We start from the raw sequence: 22,161 nt of genomic DNA, 5'->3' as shown, positions 1-22,161 counted from the left end.
TTTGGAGATCTGAAATGTAGTAGCAATGTAAGAAGGATAGCATTTCCGTCATTTCGTCTTTGGTGGAAACTTGGACTAATTGGAAATTTTACCGCATCTCCTTATATTTCATAATGGTTTGAATTTTCTAGAGAAGAGCAAAAGTTTTAAGACTTAATTAAACTAATCTTTACCAAGAGACTGAAATGTTACTGTGACAATTATACTACACATACTCAAAATTTTCCAACGTTTACTATAAAAACTATAAATAAGAAGTGTAAAGATACTACAATGTATTCCAATTAGCATTAGTCACGATTTTCTTGATGTCTTCAAGGTGTTGATGTCAGTTAATTAATGCCCAGCTGCATATCACATATCTCCATTTATCATTCTATCAGCCAACTTTTGTACAAATAACATGTACATGTACACAAATTTTTTTTTTTATTTGTACTTGTACTTTTACAAATAAAGTCTCATGTTACCCCACTTCCAAAATGAGCAAGCGGTAACGTAGATATTTAGTTTTGCATAACTGTTCAATTTTGGTCTTCCTCGCGGCCTGCGTTTAAACTTTGTCGAATTTTTTGAAAAAATTAGAGGCAATGATTTAAATTTTAACAACGTTAAAGTTCCAAGTGACGGGGTAAATTGTAGGATTGATTGCTTTGATTATTGGTTGATTAACGTCCAGTGGAAAATAGTTCATGCATGTTCAGGACGAGAACAAGTTAACAATAAATACAATAGGTAGGTTTTGCAATAGAGGCAGGGCATCCGCGATGATGGTCGGGAAAATTTAAACTGACACTATACATGTATATATATACTTGTATACTTGTTCTAAAAACTAATTTTAAGAAAGAAACTTTCCGGGCCTTTTCCGACGCCTATTATGCGAGCATTATGGCCCTCAGAGCCCTAAAAGGTAACTTTGTTAATTTTCTTTCAGTCGTTTTGTCTCCCAACTTGTACATGTACATTATTTCCAACTCAAAACTAAAAAAACACCGAATACCCATGCAAGCGTAAATTAACACGAATATAAAATCTAAATGATTTCAAGATCTAGCTTTTTTACAGTCTCTTGCCGTTTGAATAATAAAAAGTCAGCCGTTTGCATGTAAATTTCGAGAAAAAAATTATAACGGAATCAGGGAACACGGAACCGGTCTGACTACAGCCAGCCCCAACTATCAACTTGCGTTTGTAGACGCAAGTGGATACTCGGGGCTGGCTTTATTCAGATTGTAACGGAACCTGAATTTTGTTATTTTATTTCTGCCGAATTAAGTGCCCATGTATTTCTCAGCTTTCGTTAACTTTCTAATTAGTGCTTCATTCCAATGTTGCTTTCCGTCCTGAGTAGACGTGGTCTACACGATTACAAAGCTGGCACTGTATTTTAAAATATTTCCAAAACTATATCGAATTTACTCTGTACAGACCAATGAATTTCAGAGACTGTTTACACATGGAACACAGGAAAAGTTATTCGGCTAAATAACCACTTTTTTACATTCCATACAAACAAACTATTTTCTGTATGATTTTCAACGGCTGCTTGTATTGTGCTTTCCCCCCTAATTATATCCGTATTCTCATCCAAATAAATTTCAATTTTGTCCGAGCGGTGTTTTTGATGACCATTTTAAAACGAATTAATAGTTGTAAAATTCCCCGTTTTTTTTCACACATCATCCTAAGCTTCTATGAATTAGATTTCTACTTTCAAAACAAAATTTCATAGGGATAAGGCGTGAATCATGAATAAGTACTTATTGCAAAAATAAACCAAAGTTTACTTTTATAAATTGTTATTTGGATGGAGACTTGTCTCATTGGCACTCACGCCACATCTTACTATATCTATACCAAGAATAAAAATAAAGTGATAAAACTGTGCCTGTTATGCATAAGAACATATATAGATAAAGCGTGTGGATGCTTAAATATCAAAGAAACAGAACATTTAAAAAGTAAAGTAATACTTTTTAAAGATTAACAATGAGCAGAATGATTGCCGGAAAACGATAAAACAATCTATGTCAAATAACCGCTACGTATTGCATCAAAACTCTCGGCACTCTGCATCTAGGGAAAGTTACCGTTAAAAATGCTACACAAAACCCGCTCGGCTGCATTGGCTTATATATATGTGTGAACGTTATTCGATAACGTCAGGAACGATAACTCATGGCGTAACGTCATTCGGTATCGTGTTACCTTAATAAAGTCTTATACATGAATATGACAAGAAAAATGCATTGGTGTTATATTTTTTACTCTGTATCATGGGAGGGGGGGAATAATACAGGTGTCCGGATATCTGACACACTCAAATCCCTAACCTCACCTTAAGTACGTCCTTAGAAATATAATATATCATAATATAATATAATATAGTAAGAAATTTTCATGAAATTAAATCAACAAGATCACTGTAGAAATTGTTGTTTACTCAAATGATCGATGTCAACGGAAAAATGATATTTTTTAAAGTCAAAGCTGTACGATCACTTCTCGAAAAGAAAAAGAAACACACTTAAATTAGCTCTTCAACATTTACATATGAACTAACCTTACATTTGCACTTCAGTCAAAATCGTTATTTAAAAGAAATATTAAAGCCTATAAGCAAAAGAAACCACATAAAATACAAAAAACTAACCTGCTTCCTATCATAAGTCCATTTTTAATACTTGGGTTATTAATAGATCGGATGAATTTTTAAAACTTTTAAAATAGCATACGTTGTATAATACTTAATTTTACGCGTTATAAATATAGATTAAATAAAACCTTTTTTCTAAATATACATGAAGTATATGAAATTGTAAAAATCCAATGGAATGTAATGGCAGTGCATGTAAGTTTTTCTTTTCTTTTTGACAACTAATAGTTAATATATACTAGCATAGATTATTCACCATTTTTCACAGCTTAACACCTTTTTAATCCTGGAATTTTTGTTTACAGCGGCCAGTTGGTGAACTGATATTAAACGCAACATTTAGATTTGCTAATATCATTTAAAATGATGTCGAGTCGTGTCCATCATATAATTATCTGTTTTACTTTAAACCGAGTAATATTTTGTTATTTCGTATAACCAATTCTCTCTATAATTTTTTTTAACACTACAGTACGATGAAATGGTAGAAATATCATCAGTTTTTAATGTAAATATGCATATCTTATATGTAATGATGTTAAAGTTATAACAGGAACATATATGAGGAGGGCAACAGGGGGTCCGTTAACATGTTAACAACATCTCGATTTTGGCAAAAATTTAAAAAATTTAAAGTTTGAGTTACAAATTTTATTCAACATTAGGGACGACATCAAAAGTTCAATGAAGGATAAAAAAAACTTAATTCACATTGTTTTTTTCACTGACCCGCCCACCCCCCTCTTAACTTAATTTGGGAAAAATTGATTGACCCATATGAATATAGGTAAACATCAATGTCGGATAACTAAATCTTGCAGAAGTTCACCCCCCCAAACTATTTGAAATAAGTTTTTTTTTTTTTTTTTTTTTTTTATCTTATATTGATCTTTTGATGTCGTCCCTTAAATACTTTATCATATCCTTTCAGAAATAACCTCAAATTAAAAGTCTAAAAATCTACGTAGCACTACGTAGCTGTTACAATATTGAACGCATATTAGGGTTGCCTTCAATGATATCGTAGCGGCTACATACGACCTTACTCTAGCACTACTGACAAAAAAACACGTATGCATTCCGGTAGGTTTGACTTCACATCATAACTTGCCTATCAAATTTCTGAAATTAGAATAAAAATGTTTATCAAAGGGTCAAATAATTAAAAATGGTCCACTGCGCAAATTGGAACCTGGTGAGTTATTTGCCATTAGAGAATTTGTTATCTTCCGTTGACCGTTTAACTTGGAAATTAAACTAAAATCGTATAATTATATACTGTATATATATATATATATATAGGTTTGACAAATCTGTGAAATTATCTGGGTTGTCCTTCAAGACTAAAAAAAAAAAAACCAGTACGCTAAACAAATCCCAATCTGGGATGACGTTGTATCGCATCATGTTACAGCATATGCGGCTGGTAGAATGTTACAGATGGCAAACCCGGGTATATATTGGCGCAAATCTTGTGTGCAAATTATAGTGCCGGTTTGAAACCATAGATCATGCGTATGCTGCATGGAAGGGAAGTAATTAACGCATAAGATCAGAACATCTGTATCTTACATACCTTTATTATTATTCTACTCTTGATTCCTTTCACACCGAACTCTTTGTCTATATGAATAGCATGTCAGCTCATACGAGTATCCACTTTATCGAGCGTACAAAATTATTCTTAAAATCTGAATAACCGTTCTGAGCAGATTTATGGTCCTTGGAAGTGCTAGCTAGATAAATTACTTCCTTATGTATCATAGTAAATTGATGCTGAACAATCGTTTCGCCAAGAAATTTGATAAAGGCCTGCTGGTTTCCAGTCAGGAATGTGACGACCTTCTATATGTGACCAGAAGCAATTGTACAGACGAACTAGAACTTGATTCAGCTTTAAAATAACTGAAGCTGTGTCTGCTAGTGTACGATTTATAGCAAAAATGGTGGAACAATATTTTGTTATCATCAGTAAGAAGAGGGTCTAGGTCTAAAGCATCAGGCAATATACTAAAATATACATGATCTTTCCGTGCTCCCGATATATATGCTTTTTTCCTAGCATATAAATAAGCAATTCAGTAGAAGAACCCTGACATATAACACATGTATCCCATTGTATTTCATTCCTACTTCGTTTAGGGCTTAATAGGCATAGTTTATCAGGACTCACTGTGAATGTGTGCCATATTCCGGGTTTGAAACGTTCCGAAGAATTTGATTTGTTTATTACAATTATAACAAAACTATCAATTAAAAAACCCAGTTAAAGTAATAAAAAAACAACAATTTTTTTTGTCCTAAAACAAAACAACGATTTTCAAACTAACTGGACTATTAAAGACATACAAATCGACCAGACAACATGAAAAAAAGAGAAATGAAGTTAGTGACATTGTCCTAGTTAATGACTAATAGTGTAAGCTACAAAACGATTAACGGCACGAGATAAGACGTGTTTGAATCAAGGTAGAATAATCACTAAATTTGTGTTTTAAATTGCTATTTTCCTCGCACCGACGTCACGGCATTCATGATTGGAAAACATAATGAGTTTCCAATAGTTTGCATATTAATAAAGCCGTGTGTTTTCCGTTAATTACTTAAACTCGTTAACTAGACGCTTTTTTCGATACTGGGCACCCTACTAATAGACATTAACGATCCTTAACTTGATCGTTGTAAAATTGTTTATGTCTCCCTTTCCCCATTAGTTCAAATCTATTTATAATAGCGTATTTCACGAGCGAGACTTTACACTTGTCTTAAATCTGAACATACGAATAGGCAAACTTTTTTGCAGGGCACACAGGTATATTTTGAAATATATATATATGTTACAGTGAATTTGTATAATCAGTGATTATGTAGAAACTCTGAAATTTTCAGGAATTATGTAGAATCACTGGCCAGTTTAGGGATTATATATAATCACTAAAAATTTCAGGGATTATGTAAAATCACTAAAAATAACGACAGGGACTATACATCTATAATACTAAAATTACGAGGTCCAATTTGTCAGCCGTCATCACGTAAAAACGACGAATCAAAGAATTCAACTTTATATATAACTAATATAGTACAAAGGTGTAGATTAAAAATTACACCACTCCAGGCCCTTTTGTTTTCCATGTAATTAATATTGCCAATAATTAAGAAGTTGCGGGTCGAGTCCGATACCGATACCAATAGTATATTCACATGTTACCTATTACCTTATCTGTACGTTCCGCATCTGACAGGCGCACCAACAAACGGTGTATTCAGGATTAATATGTTATATACAAGGGTCATAATCACAGGCCAAATTGTTACCTATTGTAGTATTTTAATCAGTAAGACTTTCTAAGATAACAATACGAATACTAAAAATCTGGACTAAAAATAAGGCGTATAGGTACAGTTTTCAATTTGTTAGCGGGCATGACGTAAAACAGCGAATCAAAGAATTCGACTTTATTTATAACTAATATAGGACAATGCTGTTGATTAAAAAATACTACATTCCTAGACCTTTTGTTATCCAAATAATTAATATTACCAATAATTGATAAGTTCCAGTTCGACGGGTTCAAACAGAAAGATTTGAAAGCACACGGAAAACTGTGTATCTTATAATCGGCATGACCTTATCAGATGACAATACTTATACTAAAATAAGGCTGGCGCATAGTTATATATAGTTTAATTCAGTCACGGACCCGCGATATCACGGGTGTGTTCTAGTAATAACTGAAATGAAGAAATAGTTTTATTTATAAAGAAAATGAATAAAAGTCAAATTATTTATGCTATGAAATCATATTGAAACAGCATTACCCTTTATAAACATCAGTTGTAGAATGCTAAGAACAAAATATCAAAATGTTAAGCACAATATATCAAAATGTTAAACACAATATATTAAAATAATATGCTTCACATCTGTTTTAACAACATTGACAATATCCAAATTTTAGAAAACATTTTCCTTCACATATCAAATAAGATTTTATGACCTGCCTGAGAATAAAGCAAAAACATCTGTAAAAAAGAGAATTAGCAACCTCGAACTGATTCGATCAAGATATGTGTTTTTTTACCAGGTAATATCCTTTTTCAGACTTTTGTTGACCAATTACCATTATGTTTTTTTTATTCCCTTTCCTTTTTTGCTATGAGAATATTACACCAAATGCTCTAAAACTTTCTTCTAAATGTCAGTCCTTAGCTTTTCTATACATTTAGATGTGTAAGATTTCTCTGTTTGGATTTCTTGTTCATTTGAACCAGAAACATGTCTCTGTTTGAACAAAATCGGAAAAAAACATGTTCCATAATCTTCTTCGCCATTTGTTTACATGTACCACAAATAACATGCTCTTTGGATTTAAGAATAGAACATGAATATTCATTTGAAGCTTGCTTTTAGTAAATAAATAAAACAAAACACTGCATGTAAAGTTATCGTTATAAAGGGAATCTTGATATTGTTAATTTTAAAGTCTTAAACTTTATCTCGAAACCCTGTGCTGGTTATATCTTTTGGACCATCCTCTGTGTTTAGAAGCAAAATTATTTCCTCTGGCATCGAATATAAAGGTAAAAAAATGAGAATTTGTTTATATATTTTCATTTTTTTTTATCAAACAAAGGATCCTTAAATTATTCATAATCCCTGAATTTATATTAGGGAATTTGTAGAATAATTATTAAAATGTTCAGTGATTATGTAAAATCACTGTTCATTTTCAGGGATTATATATAATTTCTAATAATTTTAGTGATTATACATATTCCCTGAAAAATCAGGGATTCTACATAATCCCTGATTATACAAATTCACTGTAACATATATACATATATTGAAGTTAAAATTGGTTTTCTATTTTAGTACAAAAATAGTTTTGTTACTCGTGCTGTGTGGATTCAGTAGAATGTGTCTTCGTGCCTGTAGTGTATGCCCTTATATGTTTACAGTTGGGTTTTTTTTTGCTTGTGACAACTTATTTTTATAGTTCGTTCTTATGTTGTACTGTTATACCACTGTCCCAGGTTAGGGGAGGGTTGGGATCCCGCTAACATGTTTAACCGCGCCACATTATTTATGTATGTATCTGTCCCAAGTCAGGAGCCTGTAAATTCAGTGGATGTCGTTTGTTTATGTGTTACATACTTGTTTTTCGTTCATTTTTATACATAAATAGGGTCGTTAGTTTCTCTTATCGGGGCCTTTTATAGCTGACTATGCGGTATGGGCTTTGCTCATTGTTGAAGGCTTTACGGTGACCTATAGTTAATGTCTGTATCATTTTGGTCTTTTGTTGATAGTTGTCTCATTGGCATTCAAACCACATCTTCTTTTTTAATATATCTATACATCTAATTTGTGAATATGGGGTGTCGCGTTCAAACAGTATACGGGAAAATGAGTTTATGAACACATTTCTTCTAAAACGGATAAAGTTGGTCAAAGATTAAGGACACAAGTTCAGTATTTAGGTAAATATATACATATAGGTTGTAACGTTTTTCTAATATTTAGGAATACCGAAATACTCAGATCGTTTGGGGGGGGGGGGGGGGGATTTTATTTGATTGCTTTTCACATGATTAATGGCTATTGTTCATATTTGTAAGAAAACCATTTTTTTTGTATTTTATTGATAACTCAGCTTTTCTTTTTAAAATAAATGTTCTGTGTCGTATGTGCAATAATCTATCAAGAAAGGCTGTTTGAAAACATTTACCTGGAAAGTTCATTATGGCAAGTGACAAAAAAACACATATCGCTGTATGATAAATCTGTCATGTTTAGAATCCCTTGAATGATGCCGATTCAAGAGTGTCAACATGCATGCAGGGGTGTTACGAACGACGGACGGATCGACTGACAGGCAGAAAAATTGAAAGTAGCATGGTGTTACTATTACCCTTCGAAGCATCGCTCGAGAAAGGTAAGTACTCTGAAAAAAGGAATGCTGTCGCGGGAAGAAAAATGTTATCTAAGACGAGATACGGTATCAAATGAAGCAAAATTGGTAATAACATCTTTTTGACTACTTATGTCAAGGAAGCATGATTTGATTCTAAGATTATTAGTTAATACTTCAGTTTTATCATGTACATCTTTTGTATAGTCATTTTATAAAATTTACTGCTTGCAAAAGTATAATTTATTCTAAATAATAGGGATGTTCTGGTAACTAACAGAAAACCCTGGCCGTTTTTGGCACAATTTTTTTGATCTTTTGGTCCTCGATGCTGTTCAACTTTATACTTGTTTCGGCTTTCAAACTTTTGTATCTGGGCGTCACTAGTAGGTCTTGTGTGGACAAAATGAACCTCTTGCGTATTAAAATTTTGAACTTGTTGCCTTTTGTTCGGTGTTGTTTGTGTGTTTCTTTGTCAATTGTGTTCTCCAATTCATTTATATTGTAGTCCTGTGGTGTTGAGTTGTCATTTTGATGTTATATTTTACATGGCTTTAAAAAGAGGGAGGTTTGGCATGCCACAATACCAGGTTCAACCCATTTTTTCCTTTAAAAATGTCCTGTACCAAGTCAGGAATATGGCCATTGTTATATTATAGTTCGTTTCTGTGTGTGTTACATTTTAACGTTGCGTTGTTTGTTTTCTCTAATTTTTTAGTGTAAATTCACATTGCGATAAGACGTGTCACGGTACTTGTCTATACCAAATTCATGTATTTGGTTTTGATGTTATATTTTTTATTCTCGTGGGATTTTGTCTGATGCTTGGTCCATTTCTGTGTGTGTTACATTGTAGTGTTGTGTCATTGTTCTCCTCTTATTTAATGCGTTTCCCTCAGCTTTAGTTTGTTACCCCGATTTTGTTTTTTGTCCACGGATTTATGAGTTTTGAACAGCGGTATACTACTGTTGCCTTTATTTATTGGTCCCGCCCCTTTAACCACGATTAACGTATAATATTAACTTCAGAAAGTTGTACTGGCTTAGCGGTCAATCAAACCAATACATTACCATAACAGGGTTTCGGAAATGGTCATCATTGTATTTTTTTTCTCCTGTTCAATTGCCTTAAGTAGTGGAAATTAGACGTAAGCGACAATCAAAGCTGAATGAAGCAATTATTTTGATTTGGTAAAAATCCGTGTATCGGCTCAAAGGAGGTCTAAAAGTAAAGACTTACCTACAAAATATAGCTCTGAAATTACCGTTTGTATATAGTTTCTGACAAATGTCTTTGAATTATTTTAAATCAAAGAAAACATGTGCTAGTATTTTCAAATTAAAAGTAATTCACAAATAGTAAGAAATCATAATTCAAATTATTTAAAATAACTTTTCGAAAGATTAATCTAATTGTGAATATGCGACATACATTTTTTATCGTTTTCTATAGTGCGAGTTTAATTTCTGTTGTTATAATTCGGGTAGCTATCAGACTATATCTGCTTCATGATAACACAGTGTAGATACTATTCTGTACACTATCCGGAAGTCGCGATTTTCGAAGCGAGAACTTTTTGGAACACATTTTAAATTTATTGGATATACTGAATTAAACGGTAAGATGTTCATCTGTACATTGCTTAATGATTAATTCAGCTGACATCGATATTCTCAAATGGTTTATAATTCAATTCAGCACATTCTTTATTTGTATCTTTGCCTTAATCAAGAGATTTTCAAGTGCATCACTAAGGAAAATCAGTCGGTGAACCTAAAAACAATCTTTTTACCCCTTAGTGTACAAATTAACGGTAAAAACAGACTTAATTAACTAAATAAAGTATATTTCAAATGGTGGTAAAAGTTTCAACCAGATCTTTGAAGCCAGAAATAAGAAAATTACACTTGTTTGAATTTCTCACTGTACGATCAGTCTCGCTTGTATAGTTTGAAACTGTATGATCAGTCTTTATTCACTGTATTCAAGTGGTGATTTCAAGTTATTTACGATACATTTAAAGATGGCATTTTTCTAAATAACACAAATAGTGCGGTGACAGAAGTGTAAAAAGTCGTCTAGATCGCGAGTTTAATCTCCCCAAATAACACACGGCTAAAAATGGTCTTAACTTTAAGACAAATATTTCTTCTTTAGTTTTTGCCCTGTCGTCAGAATTTCGTACGGTCACATTTTTCTAAAAAGTCGTTTTAATGACTAGTAGTATATTGGAGAGTTTCAACCCCCCTTTTTCAAAATCAAAAATTGTGTACGTTTGCTTACATTTAATTGAAATAGTTTTTCATGAAGCCATTTTTATATGTCAAAATATTCTATTTAGTATTTTATTTTCTTCTAATCTATAAAATTTGCGAAGTTTGGACTGTTCAAAATTGAGGTAATTTAATTGCAAATTCAGACACAAACTTTAGTTTCTTCTTCATATTAGTAATAAAAATTATCCCATGATATTTTAAGCATATAGTATTTCATAAAACTAATAAGTGATAAAACTTCTGAACTAAAATATGAAAAAAAAACATAAGAAATCAATGGAAAAAGAATGGACTAAAAACTTCAATTTCAACACGGAACTCAATCACTTGCCTTCCGTCACGTTTTGTGTATTAGTCAACAATTTGCTCTCAACTGATCTATGAAATTACTACCTTTTTCGCTATTATATACACACATTTTCAATTAAAGTGCACGTATATGCCACATACTTTGTTTGTATATGTTTATATTCTATGTTTTTTGTTATAAAACATCAAATATACTTTGTCAGAAAAGTCTTATTGTAAAATCAAAATAATTGACGGATAGTTTCAGTAAATATTCCGTGATATGTCAAATCCGTTGCAACTTGCTCCGATAAGTCCAAAGAAAAGACAAAAGTCGTTCAATTTTATGCAGTGCTTAATATGCAAAAAAAAGCAAACTCGACTGGAATTTTGAGTCAATTAACCCATATAGGGAAGTCGATTTTTGTATCTGCATCGAATAAAAAATTGGATGAGGTGAACATCAAGATGTTTCATGCACAGGCACTTATTTCTGTCAATATGGGTTTACTATCCATACCCGTACGAAAAATCACCCTTGTGATTTTCCGTACTGGTATGGATAGTAAACCCCATATTGACAGAAACAAGTGCCTGTGATTTCATGCGATAGCTGTTAATTCGAAGAACTCCGTGCAGGCAGTTTATCATCGTTCATGCTACAAAAGTTACACAAGTTAACATATTTGTGCCCCCTTTTAGAGCGAGGAAGCTTCTTATCTGATATTTAATGACGACATACAATTATCGGACTGTTGTTCCTCAGTTTCGAGTATTTGTATTCGTTCTAGAATGCAGTCGTTCAACTGGAGCGCTTGTATATTTTGTTGCAACAAAACATTTTAGAAATATTAAAAACGACTCAAGTTTGAATCAGATGAGCGTATGAAGAATGTTTTATCCGTGTCAGATAAAGTTAAAATTGAAATAGTTTTTCCGTCCATCTTTTAAACTTCAAGCACTCTGTCATTTTGGTTGCATTACAAATCATTTGCTAAAAACGAAAAAAGACCCAAAAAAATCCAAACCCGTGGAAGCAGATATCTCAGATCACGATACTGCTTTTACTAATTTTATGTTGGCTATTGACAACGATTTAATGGTCATTCCTCTTGACACCGTTACTTGATAAATATAGATCTTTTCTTCCGACTGACTCTAATTTAAAATATTCTACTTGTAACATGCGGTCTAAACTTATTGATTTCTATAGAAATTCAGTTGTCAAACAACTTCAACAAGTTCAAGGCAAATATAACATAATATATAGTAGCAAAATAACTATTTGAGATGCCATATCAGCTGCTAGGCAATTGAAAACTGACCTCAAAATCTCAATGTCAACGGTAATAGACACAAATAACGGACAGCCATTTCATTCCGCTGCAAGTATACTTAGGAAACACATCGAAACTCTAAAGAAGAATACCCAACTTCGGATGAACTGTCTCTTCCTTCTTCAATTCAGTCAATGCCTTCGTCTTTATTACAATTCATTTCATAGTTACTTGATGAAACTGCATACAGCCAAGACTATTCTCAGGAAATGGCACCAGAGAAATTGCGTAAATGCTAAGCAATTGTTAAGTCAATCGTTTGTGTGGCCAATTTTGTTTTACTCTTTTTCATTTAGGATTGGTTTTACAAATGTACCATGAGTTTGGTTCAAAACACCTTGTTGAAACATTGAATGCCAATGGATTTTATGCTTCTTAAAGTAAAGTGCGACGCTATCTAATGTGTTGCCAACCATGAAAATGAGCGAATTCAAGATAGTGTGTACATCTCGTATATTTTTTTCCTCAGCATCTTTGCAGACACGCAAATGGATGTCATCGCACCTTCCTAAACCCCCTTTTAGATCTCTGTTAAATCTTGGATGAATTGATAGGGATGGTTTGAAACTGGTATTTTATTTCGGAACAAATGTCTTCGGACTTCCTACAATACCTTGTCTATACTTGTAAAAAAACCTCAAAATAACGTGTTTGCTTTGACCAGAACCTTTCATGTGTCTTGTCATGTCTTGTGACGGTTGATGAAAATGAAGATGATGAAGATAATGGTTGATTTGGTATAAAGCTTGTTGCACTGGTACACCCAGGTTAGGGGAGTGTTGGCGCACCCTTAGAAAAGTTAAACCCCGCCACATTCTGTATGTGTCAGTTTCAAGTCACGAGACGGTAATGCCGTGTTTGTCGTTTGTTTCTATATACTATATTTGTTTGTTTCTTATTTATTTTGTACATTAGTCGGGTCGTTAGATTTTTTGTTTGTTTTACATTATTTATTTCGGGAATTGAAGACTATGCAGTATGAGTTTTACTCATTGCTGAAGCCCGTACGGGACCTATAATTGTAAGTTAATGAATGTCTCATTTGTAATCATATTACATCTTCTTTTTTTATATGGAATACTTTTGAAGTTTGTGGTACGCTGCAAGGAAAAAAGGGGGGATATAGGTACAAACCCTATAATGTAATAGATTTTAACCAGAGTAAAATACACAACAACAGATAATACTATGGAAGCAATAATAATTGTGAAAAACCCAAAAGCAACGAGTAGTCTATAAAAAAAACCTGAAGTATCCCCAAATTCAATTTTAGGTCTTATTTGACTGTAGTGTTCTATTGCTTTGGTTTGATACCTCACCCAATATGATAGTTTAAAAAATAATTTTAAAGTATTGTCCTGCATGACACTTGATGTTTACCTGAAATTGAAATTTGTCAGAAGGTTAAGGTGCTCTAAACAATTTATAGGTTGAAAACTTGATTTTTGAAGTTTTGTTTATAAAAGGTCGTTTTATGAATTTTTTTGATAAAACAATCTCAATGATTAAGGTTTATGTATAATAACAAACATTACTAAAGCCAAAACAGTATCAGTTGTATTTAGGTAGAGTTTAGAAATATAAAAAAATGTCAAAATTGAAACCCTCTCAAATTTTCACAGATTTTTACATATGACCTTTGACCTCAATTTAAAAAAAATGTGACCATATCAAGTCTTGACGACAGGCATATTATTATAGTACACGATTTCCTCTTTCCAATGATATATTATATAGGTGTGTGTTCGGTGGGGAGATTAAATTAAAAAAATTCTGCCTTCAGTCACCGCACTAAAATGTATTTCAATAAATTCACATCCTGAAAACTTATCAAACATGTTTTAGCTTGATAGGGTGTACTCGACTTACTACATTAAGTATAAGGATGTTTGAATGTTGCTAAAATAAGAGGAAGGTTTGTTGTTTATATAAGTTTCAGAAATGTCCTCAGTTAAACTTAAAGTTGTACAAACACACAGATTTAATTGTTATATAAAAATGCATGTATTTACAAACATTCGAATTTCGAGGCCGTACTGTAGCCTATAATTTATCACAGTTCCTTCACTTTGTTTTGGATGTAGATCTGTATCACACTCAATTGTACACCACTTTGTAACCCGGGGGTTTATAGTGATGATGAAGTCCGTCTTTCCGTCTTTCCGTCCGTACATTGGGGTTTCCATACATTTTTAAATGGAGAGGGAGTCCAATCCAGGAGACAAGAGGATTCCAAATATATGTTCCCATACAAATGCATTGAAAGTTAAAAAAGGGTTTCAAACCGCCAAATCCCATTTTTTTTTATCCGTCACTAGTATAATTATTAATGAATTTTTCTCGGATTACCGTATCATCACATTGATGATAATATAAAAAAGAAGATGTGGTATGATGTCCACAAAAGACCAAAATGACACAGACATTAACAAATATAGGTCATCGTACGGCATTCAACAATGAGCAAAGCCAATACCACAAAGTCAATAAAAGGCCCCGAAATGACAATGTAAAACAATTTAAACGAGAAAATTAACGGCCTTATTTATATAAAAAAAAGAATGTATTTCGAATTTTATTAAAAATCTTTTATGGGGTTTCTTTATATAAGATACGGACTTGAACATTGCATTATATGGGGGCACACGTCAGGTATTTCAAACACCTCCAAAACCAATTATTAAAGTTTTCTAAAATTGCTCCAACTTAATCAATTGATGTATTATGGACCTTCTATTTCGAATTTTTGGTAAAAATATTTTTGATGTTTCTATACTTTGCCATAGCCTTATATTGGACGTACCTATTTTATATCCACAACTTCCTTCAGACACTTGTCATAACTTAAGGGCATACGATACAGTTACAGGGAAGGTAATGGCGTTGCTAACGTAATTTATTATTTTCGCGACGTCAAACAGTGAGATATCGGGAAAAGATGCATTTTTCGACTGATTTTTATCATTCAAACTGATTTAATTTGAAAACGAGTTCATGGACCCCTATTTTTTAAAACGGCATTTTGTTTCATTTTGCAGGGAGATTATATGACCCAAATTCTATAAAACTGTAAATAGAGGATTTTTTTTAATTTCAATAAACATGCAGTAAAAAATGACGTTTTTTCCTCAATTCATGAACATTTGATAAATATGAGTTACTTCTGAATAAAAAATTGCATATTTTTTTAGGATATTTATAAAATACGGAAATTACCGATTATTTAACAAAAAACAATTTGTGTTTATCTTTTATAACAAAAACGTTATGTCTTTCTTTCGAAAAAGAAATTACGGCCACAAATCTGAATTTTGAGCAAATATACAAAATTTCGACCTCGTTTTACTCAAAAAGTAGCACATGAAGGTATATTTTTTTATTACATATTTGATTAAATTAGGTAAAAAATAGCCTATATGCAAATTTTCATGAACTTGTAAATACAGGATCAAAACTGTATCGTATACCCTTCATGAATCTTTTTTTCAGATTCCTTATCATTTAATTCAATTGTGCACCTCTTAGTTTGATTTTTCGAAAATTCAGCAGTTATCTTTTCAATGATAAGGACTTTTCCACTACCTTATTGGGTGGTACCCATTTATTATACGCAACTTTCAAAAACTTATTATATTAATAAAACTTTCTCAGATTCTTTATTAAATGATGCCCCTGTGCACCTATAATTAAGTGTTTTTTGTGGTTTATTTTTTTTTCTTTTCCAAAAAATGGACTTTAGAAGTGGCGGGGTATAATTTCGTTAATTCTCTCCTCAATACCTCAATTTTTTAAACAAAGCTTTCTCTATCTATTTTTTTGTAATTTTAAAAGAGACAACCTTGATTTATGTTATCAACAACTGGTCAACGGCAGACGATGTAAATAGTCGATAACAATGTGATAGCTAGACAGATAACTTACTGCAACGACACACTAATACAATTTGAAAGTCCACAAGCGAACCATGTATTGCTGTTTAGGCATTTGATTTTAAATAAGACTGACGGAACGAAAATATTATTATTTTGCCGTCTACAAAAATCATCAGAAATATATTTGTATTGTCTGATGAAAGAAATTACACGTTATAGTTCTATGGACAGTTCATAATATCACATAGACACGTATATACCTTCAAATTGCTGTTTTTTTTCCTTCAAAATCACGACTGGTCATATAGACAAAAAAATCTGAAATCGCTTCTAGAATACAGTCAGTTTTAGACTGATTGTACAGTAATTTATATTGGGATCCTCAAGGAAAACATATTTTTTATTTGATATACGAACATTCTACTTAAATACGGTAAGAATATGTAAACAGTATATATTTAACTGTAAACTGATGCAAATATTTGCAATAAAAGATTATTTGCGTTGTACTACGAGAGCAAAATTGGCCATCGATTTCATTTTTTTTCTATGAAGTTGGTGTGATGCACACGTATATTTTATATTCTAATGCATGTTTTTGTTACAGTTACTCATATGTATGATGCTATACATACATTGAAGATGTTCAAAGCACTTTATAGATATAGGAGTGAACAAATGATGAGAAAAAGCACCGTAAGCAAAACCGTTCTGTTAGCCAGTTGGAAATCTTCGCTTCGAAAATCGCGACTTCCGGATAGCGTACAGAATAGTATCTACACTGGGGATAATATAGATTACAATAAACTTGAATATGTAGCAAAACTGTGGTTCTAAAGTGGGATATTAGAAACAGGGGCGGATCCAGACATCTCAAAAAGGGGGTTCCAGAATTAAAGAAAAAAACTATTGCTGTCTACTTTTTCGTAATATTATATCAATCTATTAGTTCAGTTATTTTCGTGTCTGCCCTTCCATTTTGTGACTCAAGGTAAAAAACCAAAAATTGGATAACAGTTGTATTGAAAAGAGAAAATCGAGTGTACCTTTTTATGTTAGGGCGTGTTTGAGTTGAATATTTCGTCTTGGAAACGTATAAAGCAAAAGTATTTGACACATCTCAACTCAGATTCTATCATTTTTATAAGGCTACAGGTTGACTTTATAACATAAGAAATTGACAGTACTTAGATGAAATATATAGGTCCAATGAAATATTTTTAATGAATAACAAAAACAGAGTTGGTGTGTTCGAATAGCTTATTTTTACTAAAATTACTTGACTTTAAATTGGATGGTAAAAATCTTCGAAAAAACATAAACTTTTTGTGTGTGATGATTAGGGTTTATAGTCTTCAACAACTGAAAATTTTAAGTCTGAATGATAGTGCTAACTTAACATACAACAAACGAGAATTTTCCATGTCTATTTTTTACTGACAAGACTCAGGGGCGTAGCTACCCGGAGGCACGACAGCACGTGCATCCACGTGTTTTCACAAAAAAAAAAAGAAAAAAAAGAAGAAGAAAAACAGAAGAGAGAAGAGAGAGAGAGAGATGAGTTTGTCAATCGGTATCGGACAGAGTGATGCATAAATTATCTAAGACTATTATGATTAAGATATTTGTTTAACGTTCGGAGACTGTTTGTGTCTTTTCATCTATCCCGGATATTAGTTTGACAACCTATTTATAAGATATTATAAGTGTTCAAGTCACGCAGAAAAAGATCGTAGCCGCTCTCTATACACTAACACGCAGTTGCATGTACATTGATTCAGCATGCAAGAAAGAAATGGCAAAATAAAAATTTATAAATTGAATGTTGAAGGAAACACCTATGTTTTCACTTTTTTAATTGATGAAATATCATTAAATAATGACATTTGTTTGCAAAATAACATTTTTTTTGGAGATTATGACAAAATCGGAAGGTAACTTGTATCTTTTACAAGATTTGAACTTGTAATACTCAATCTAAGACATGTAGTGTTGAAGCACATTTTACAGTGTACAGTTCATCAGTTTGGAATGAGATGTTCCAATCGGCATTAGAATTATCAGATCCCTTCGATATTGTTAAAAATATGCCGAGGTCGACAGACTACCGCCGCAAATCACCCGGCAACCACGCCAACAGACTACCGGGGCCAATCACCCTGCAACCACGCCGAAACAGTATTGGAAAGTCTCATTTTTGCGTTAATAGACCATATGATAAGGGAACTGGAGAGTTGAGTCGCATGAAGTATTATCAGAAAATCGCTTCTTTGCGCTGTATCTGCTTCATCGTGTTGTAGGAAAGATCCCAAACGAACAAATCTCAATATTGTCTGAAACATACGAAACTGACCTGGCATGTAATTTTGCCGACATCAATTGGTAAACTGTTAAATTGAGGATATTTGTCAAATATTCATCCTGGTAATTTGGCGCAAAATGAATTTCAAATTCTAATACGAACTACCTCTATCAGAATAATAAAATGATCATGCAAAGGCTTTTTTCTATATTAAATGCATATTCAAAAGAAGAGATATGTATGCGCTCACAAGAGAACCTATGAATATTATGAATAAGCCTCCATTGGTTTGAGCAATAGTTAATGTAATGGTTAAGAAATGAAATGAGATAAAATTGAGAAAAGAAATGGTGAATGTGTCAAAACGACAACAACCCGACCATAGAGCAGACAACAACCGTAGGCCACCAATGGGTCTTCAATGCAGCAAGAATTGAGAATGTTTTGTCTTATCACTATAACTAGATTAAAAGAAAAAATGTACATGTTCTTTTTGAGTTCGCTATTCAGTCCTTGTATATTTTAACTTTTCCGTTGCATAATAAAAAAAAAGTGGCATAATAGTGAAAATCTAGTAGAATAGAATTGAAAATTGAAAATGTGATTGTGTCAAAGAGACAACAACCCGACTAAAGAGTAGAAACCAGCCGAGGCCACAAACGTACGAGGAAAACCCGCAACAAGAGGCGGGCTTCAGATGGTCAATAAACAATAGCATGTACTAGATTAGTGAAAATGGACGTCATTAAACTAAAAAAAAATATAAATGAACTGAAAAAAATACCAGACTTAAAAAGGGCAAACGCTCCTGACTTGGGACAAAAAATCCAGCGAGTTTAAAAATGTTTTATGAGATATCAACCTTCTCCCTAATACCTAAAACCAATATATTATAAACAAACACACAAAACTCGATTTAAAGGAAGTCCGATTGCGAATAAATTAATTGAAAGATTATGTGTTCGTCGTTTGAAAATCAAGCAGGAGTCAATTTTACGAGCATTATGCAAACAGATTTCAACAAAAGCAGTATCGCTTTTACTATACGGATAATATTTCTAACCGAAATAAATCTTTTATAATCATTTTTAGGAACCAAAGAGTGTGGCCCTGATAGGCAACATTGAAGCTGTGAAGTTCACGACTAAGTTCGATAATTTAGTTATAGCACTTACAATATTAGAGGTATAATAATTATGCACTGCTAACCTTTCTGTAGTTCATTAGATCACCTTTGTTTTTTTTTCAGTTTGTGTTCCTCAGTTTGATTTTTTCTCAGTTGTGTTTTAAATAATGTAGTTTGGTATTTTATGTAGTTTTTGTGTTATTGCCATGGTAAACAGTTTGTTTTCATTTTTGAATCTGAAATTGTCTTTGTTTTCTTTCTCCTCTTATTATACACAAATGGACCTTGCATAGTGTGTTCACTAGTTTTGTTGTACATTTTTTGTATTTTGCATGGATTCTGATGAAGGTCTCCATTCCGTTCTGAAGTAACCGACCCCAACTGGTTTACCACCAAAGTCATAATCATTTCTAGTTGGAGTACGGTGCGTCTTAGTTGCCTTAAATTTCTAGATAGCGCTCAAATAAATCAACTCATATGATGTAATCAACCATTTGTTCTTCTTAAAATTTCCTGTTATCATGTCTTAAATATGGCAGTTGTTATCAAATAGTCCGATTCTATGTAACTAGTATTTATTTTCTTATAGTTGAGTGATTCTGTTGTTCTGGCTTTTATTTTATAGTTGATGTCTTCTTTCGGTTTTGGTTTGTGGCCCGAATATGTTTTAATTGATTTAAAAATATTGAAGATTGGTATACTAATGTTGCCTTTATTTACGACACTACCTTACATATGCGTCTTATCTATAAACATTCGTTACATGCAATCAAAGCCATTATGCTATGCAAAGGAAAATATATACCTCCTGTTCATTGTCTTTTTTTATCAATTAGACGGATGCGCTATTTCTATTTCTAATATCATGCTGATGGTACAATGTATATTCTAACAGTTGTAATGAACGAGGACAGTTGTGGAATACTGTTTACTGCTCACACTTGCTTTCATTATGATAAACATATGTCAAACTTACTTTAAAACTTAATCTGTATAGTCGTATATGGCGCACACTTTGTAGCACTTATTTGTATTATTAATGCAAAGTTATTAAAATATCTATACATATGTTAAATACTTGCCTTATTTGATGGTGTTAATGTATTAAAATCTTGTTTGATAACAGTACTTCAAAACAGTTCTCAATGTTTTGTATAAAAACATGTTTGAATATGTTTTTCTCTAGAAACACAATGTTAAGATATCTCATGTCGAATCACGTCAATCAAAAGAGTTTGAAGATTGTCATGACTTCATGGTGGTACCAACAACACAAATGAATGGTTTACAAACGGCTATTGACGAGCTGAAGAAAATAGGCAAATGTGTCATCATAGTTGGCGAAGGTACGTTATGTAATTTCATAAATATTTTTGTTTGCGTATATTTTTATTTTTAATTAGACATTTTATTTTAAAATGATAGAGAGATTTAAACGAAGTTACAAGTATAAGGTATTACAAAAAGATGGTGTGGAATATGTATTCTGGCCTTTGTTAGTCTTGTATTATTTTAATTTTAGTTTCTTGTGTACAATTTGGAAATTAGTATATATTTGTTTAGGGGCCACCTGAAGGACGCCTCCGGGTGCGGGAATTTCTCGCTACATTGAAGACCTGTTGGTGACCTTCTGCTGTTGTTTTTTTATTTGGTCGGGTTGTTGTCTCTTTGACACATTCCCCATTTCCATTCTCAATTTTATTTCTCAAAGTTTTGCTTAAAACAATATTAAACGTGCGGAAGTGATCAACTGTTAATCTGCAATGGATCTAAACCCGAACAAAGATATTTTTACCAATAGTTCTGAGATATCCCTATCAGTTTTGATCAGTATAATACCCAAGCTTACACAGAAGAACCATACAAATGAGATCAGAAAAGAGTTAATATATATTTTATTGTTTGTATTGTATCATAGACGACATAAAGAGGGACATGCCAATAATACTAAATAGAACCAAATCATCATGATCATAACACGTGTACAGTTCAGATGCATGATTTTTTGATTGGAGACATATGAGTTTCCTTTGGAGATTTTGTTTTCGACAAACAATCGGAATTCCCATAGGTACCGACTGTGCTTCTCATCTTTCCGACTTCATTTATTCTTATGAGGTTCACTTCATATAGAAACTTCTTACGATAAAAAAAGAAGTAAGCAGTATCCGATAACTACACTTTCAAATATAATGTTGATGGTATTTCACTAAATAGTTTGATATATGGCGACTATGAGAAACGCTTATATCCCATCGAGCTTGAGATTAAATACACAAGTCTGACTCATGTAGTGACTTACATCTTAAAATTGTCAATTAACGTTGATTGAAAACAATATTTCGATTCGAAAGAAACGATTTCTGTAGCAACATTCCAGCAACA

At 32.5% G+C, this 22,161-nt stretch overlaps 1 protein-coding gene across 1 annotated transcript in view; it reads left to right on the top strand.

The window, feature by feature from the left end:
• The window catches only part of LOC139492982 (uncharacterized), a 60,589-nt gene that overhangs the window by 5,158 nt on the left and 33,270 nt on the right, over positions 1–22,161 (top strand). The window contains exons 3-4 of the mRNA XM_071281129.1: positions 19,743–19,835; positions 20,963–21,122. Coding sequence (XP_071137230.1) covers positions 19,743–19,835; positions 20,963–21,122 — 253 coding nt within the window. The remainder of the gene's footprint in view (positions 1–19,742; positions 19,836–20,962; positions 21,123–22,161) is intronic.

Source organism: Mytilus edulis, chromosome 10 (genome assembly GCF_963676685.1).
Source record: "Mytilus edulis chromosome 10, xbMytEdul2.2, whole genome shotgun sequence".
NCBI classification, from domain to species: domain Eukaryota; kingdom Metazoa; phylum Mollusca; class Bivalvia; order Mytilida; family Mytilidae; genus Mytilus; species Mytilus edulis.
This window is presented reverse-complemented; position numbering and strand designations above follow the sequence as displayed.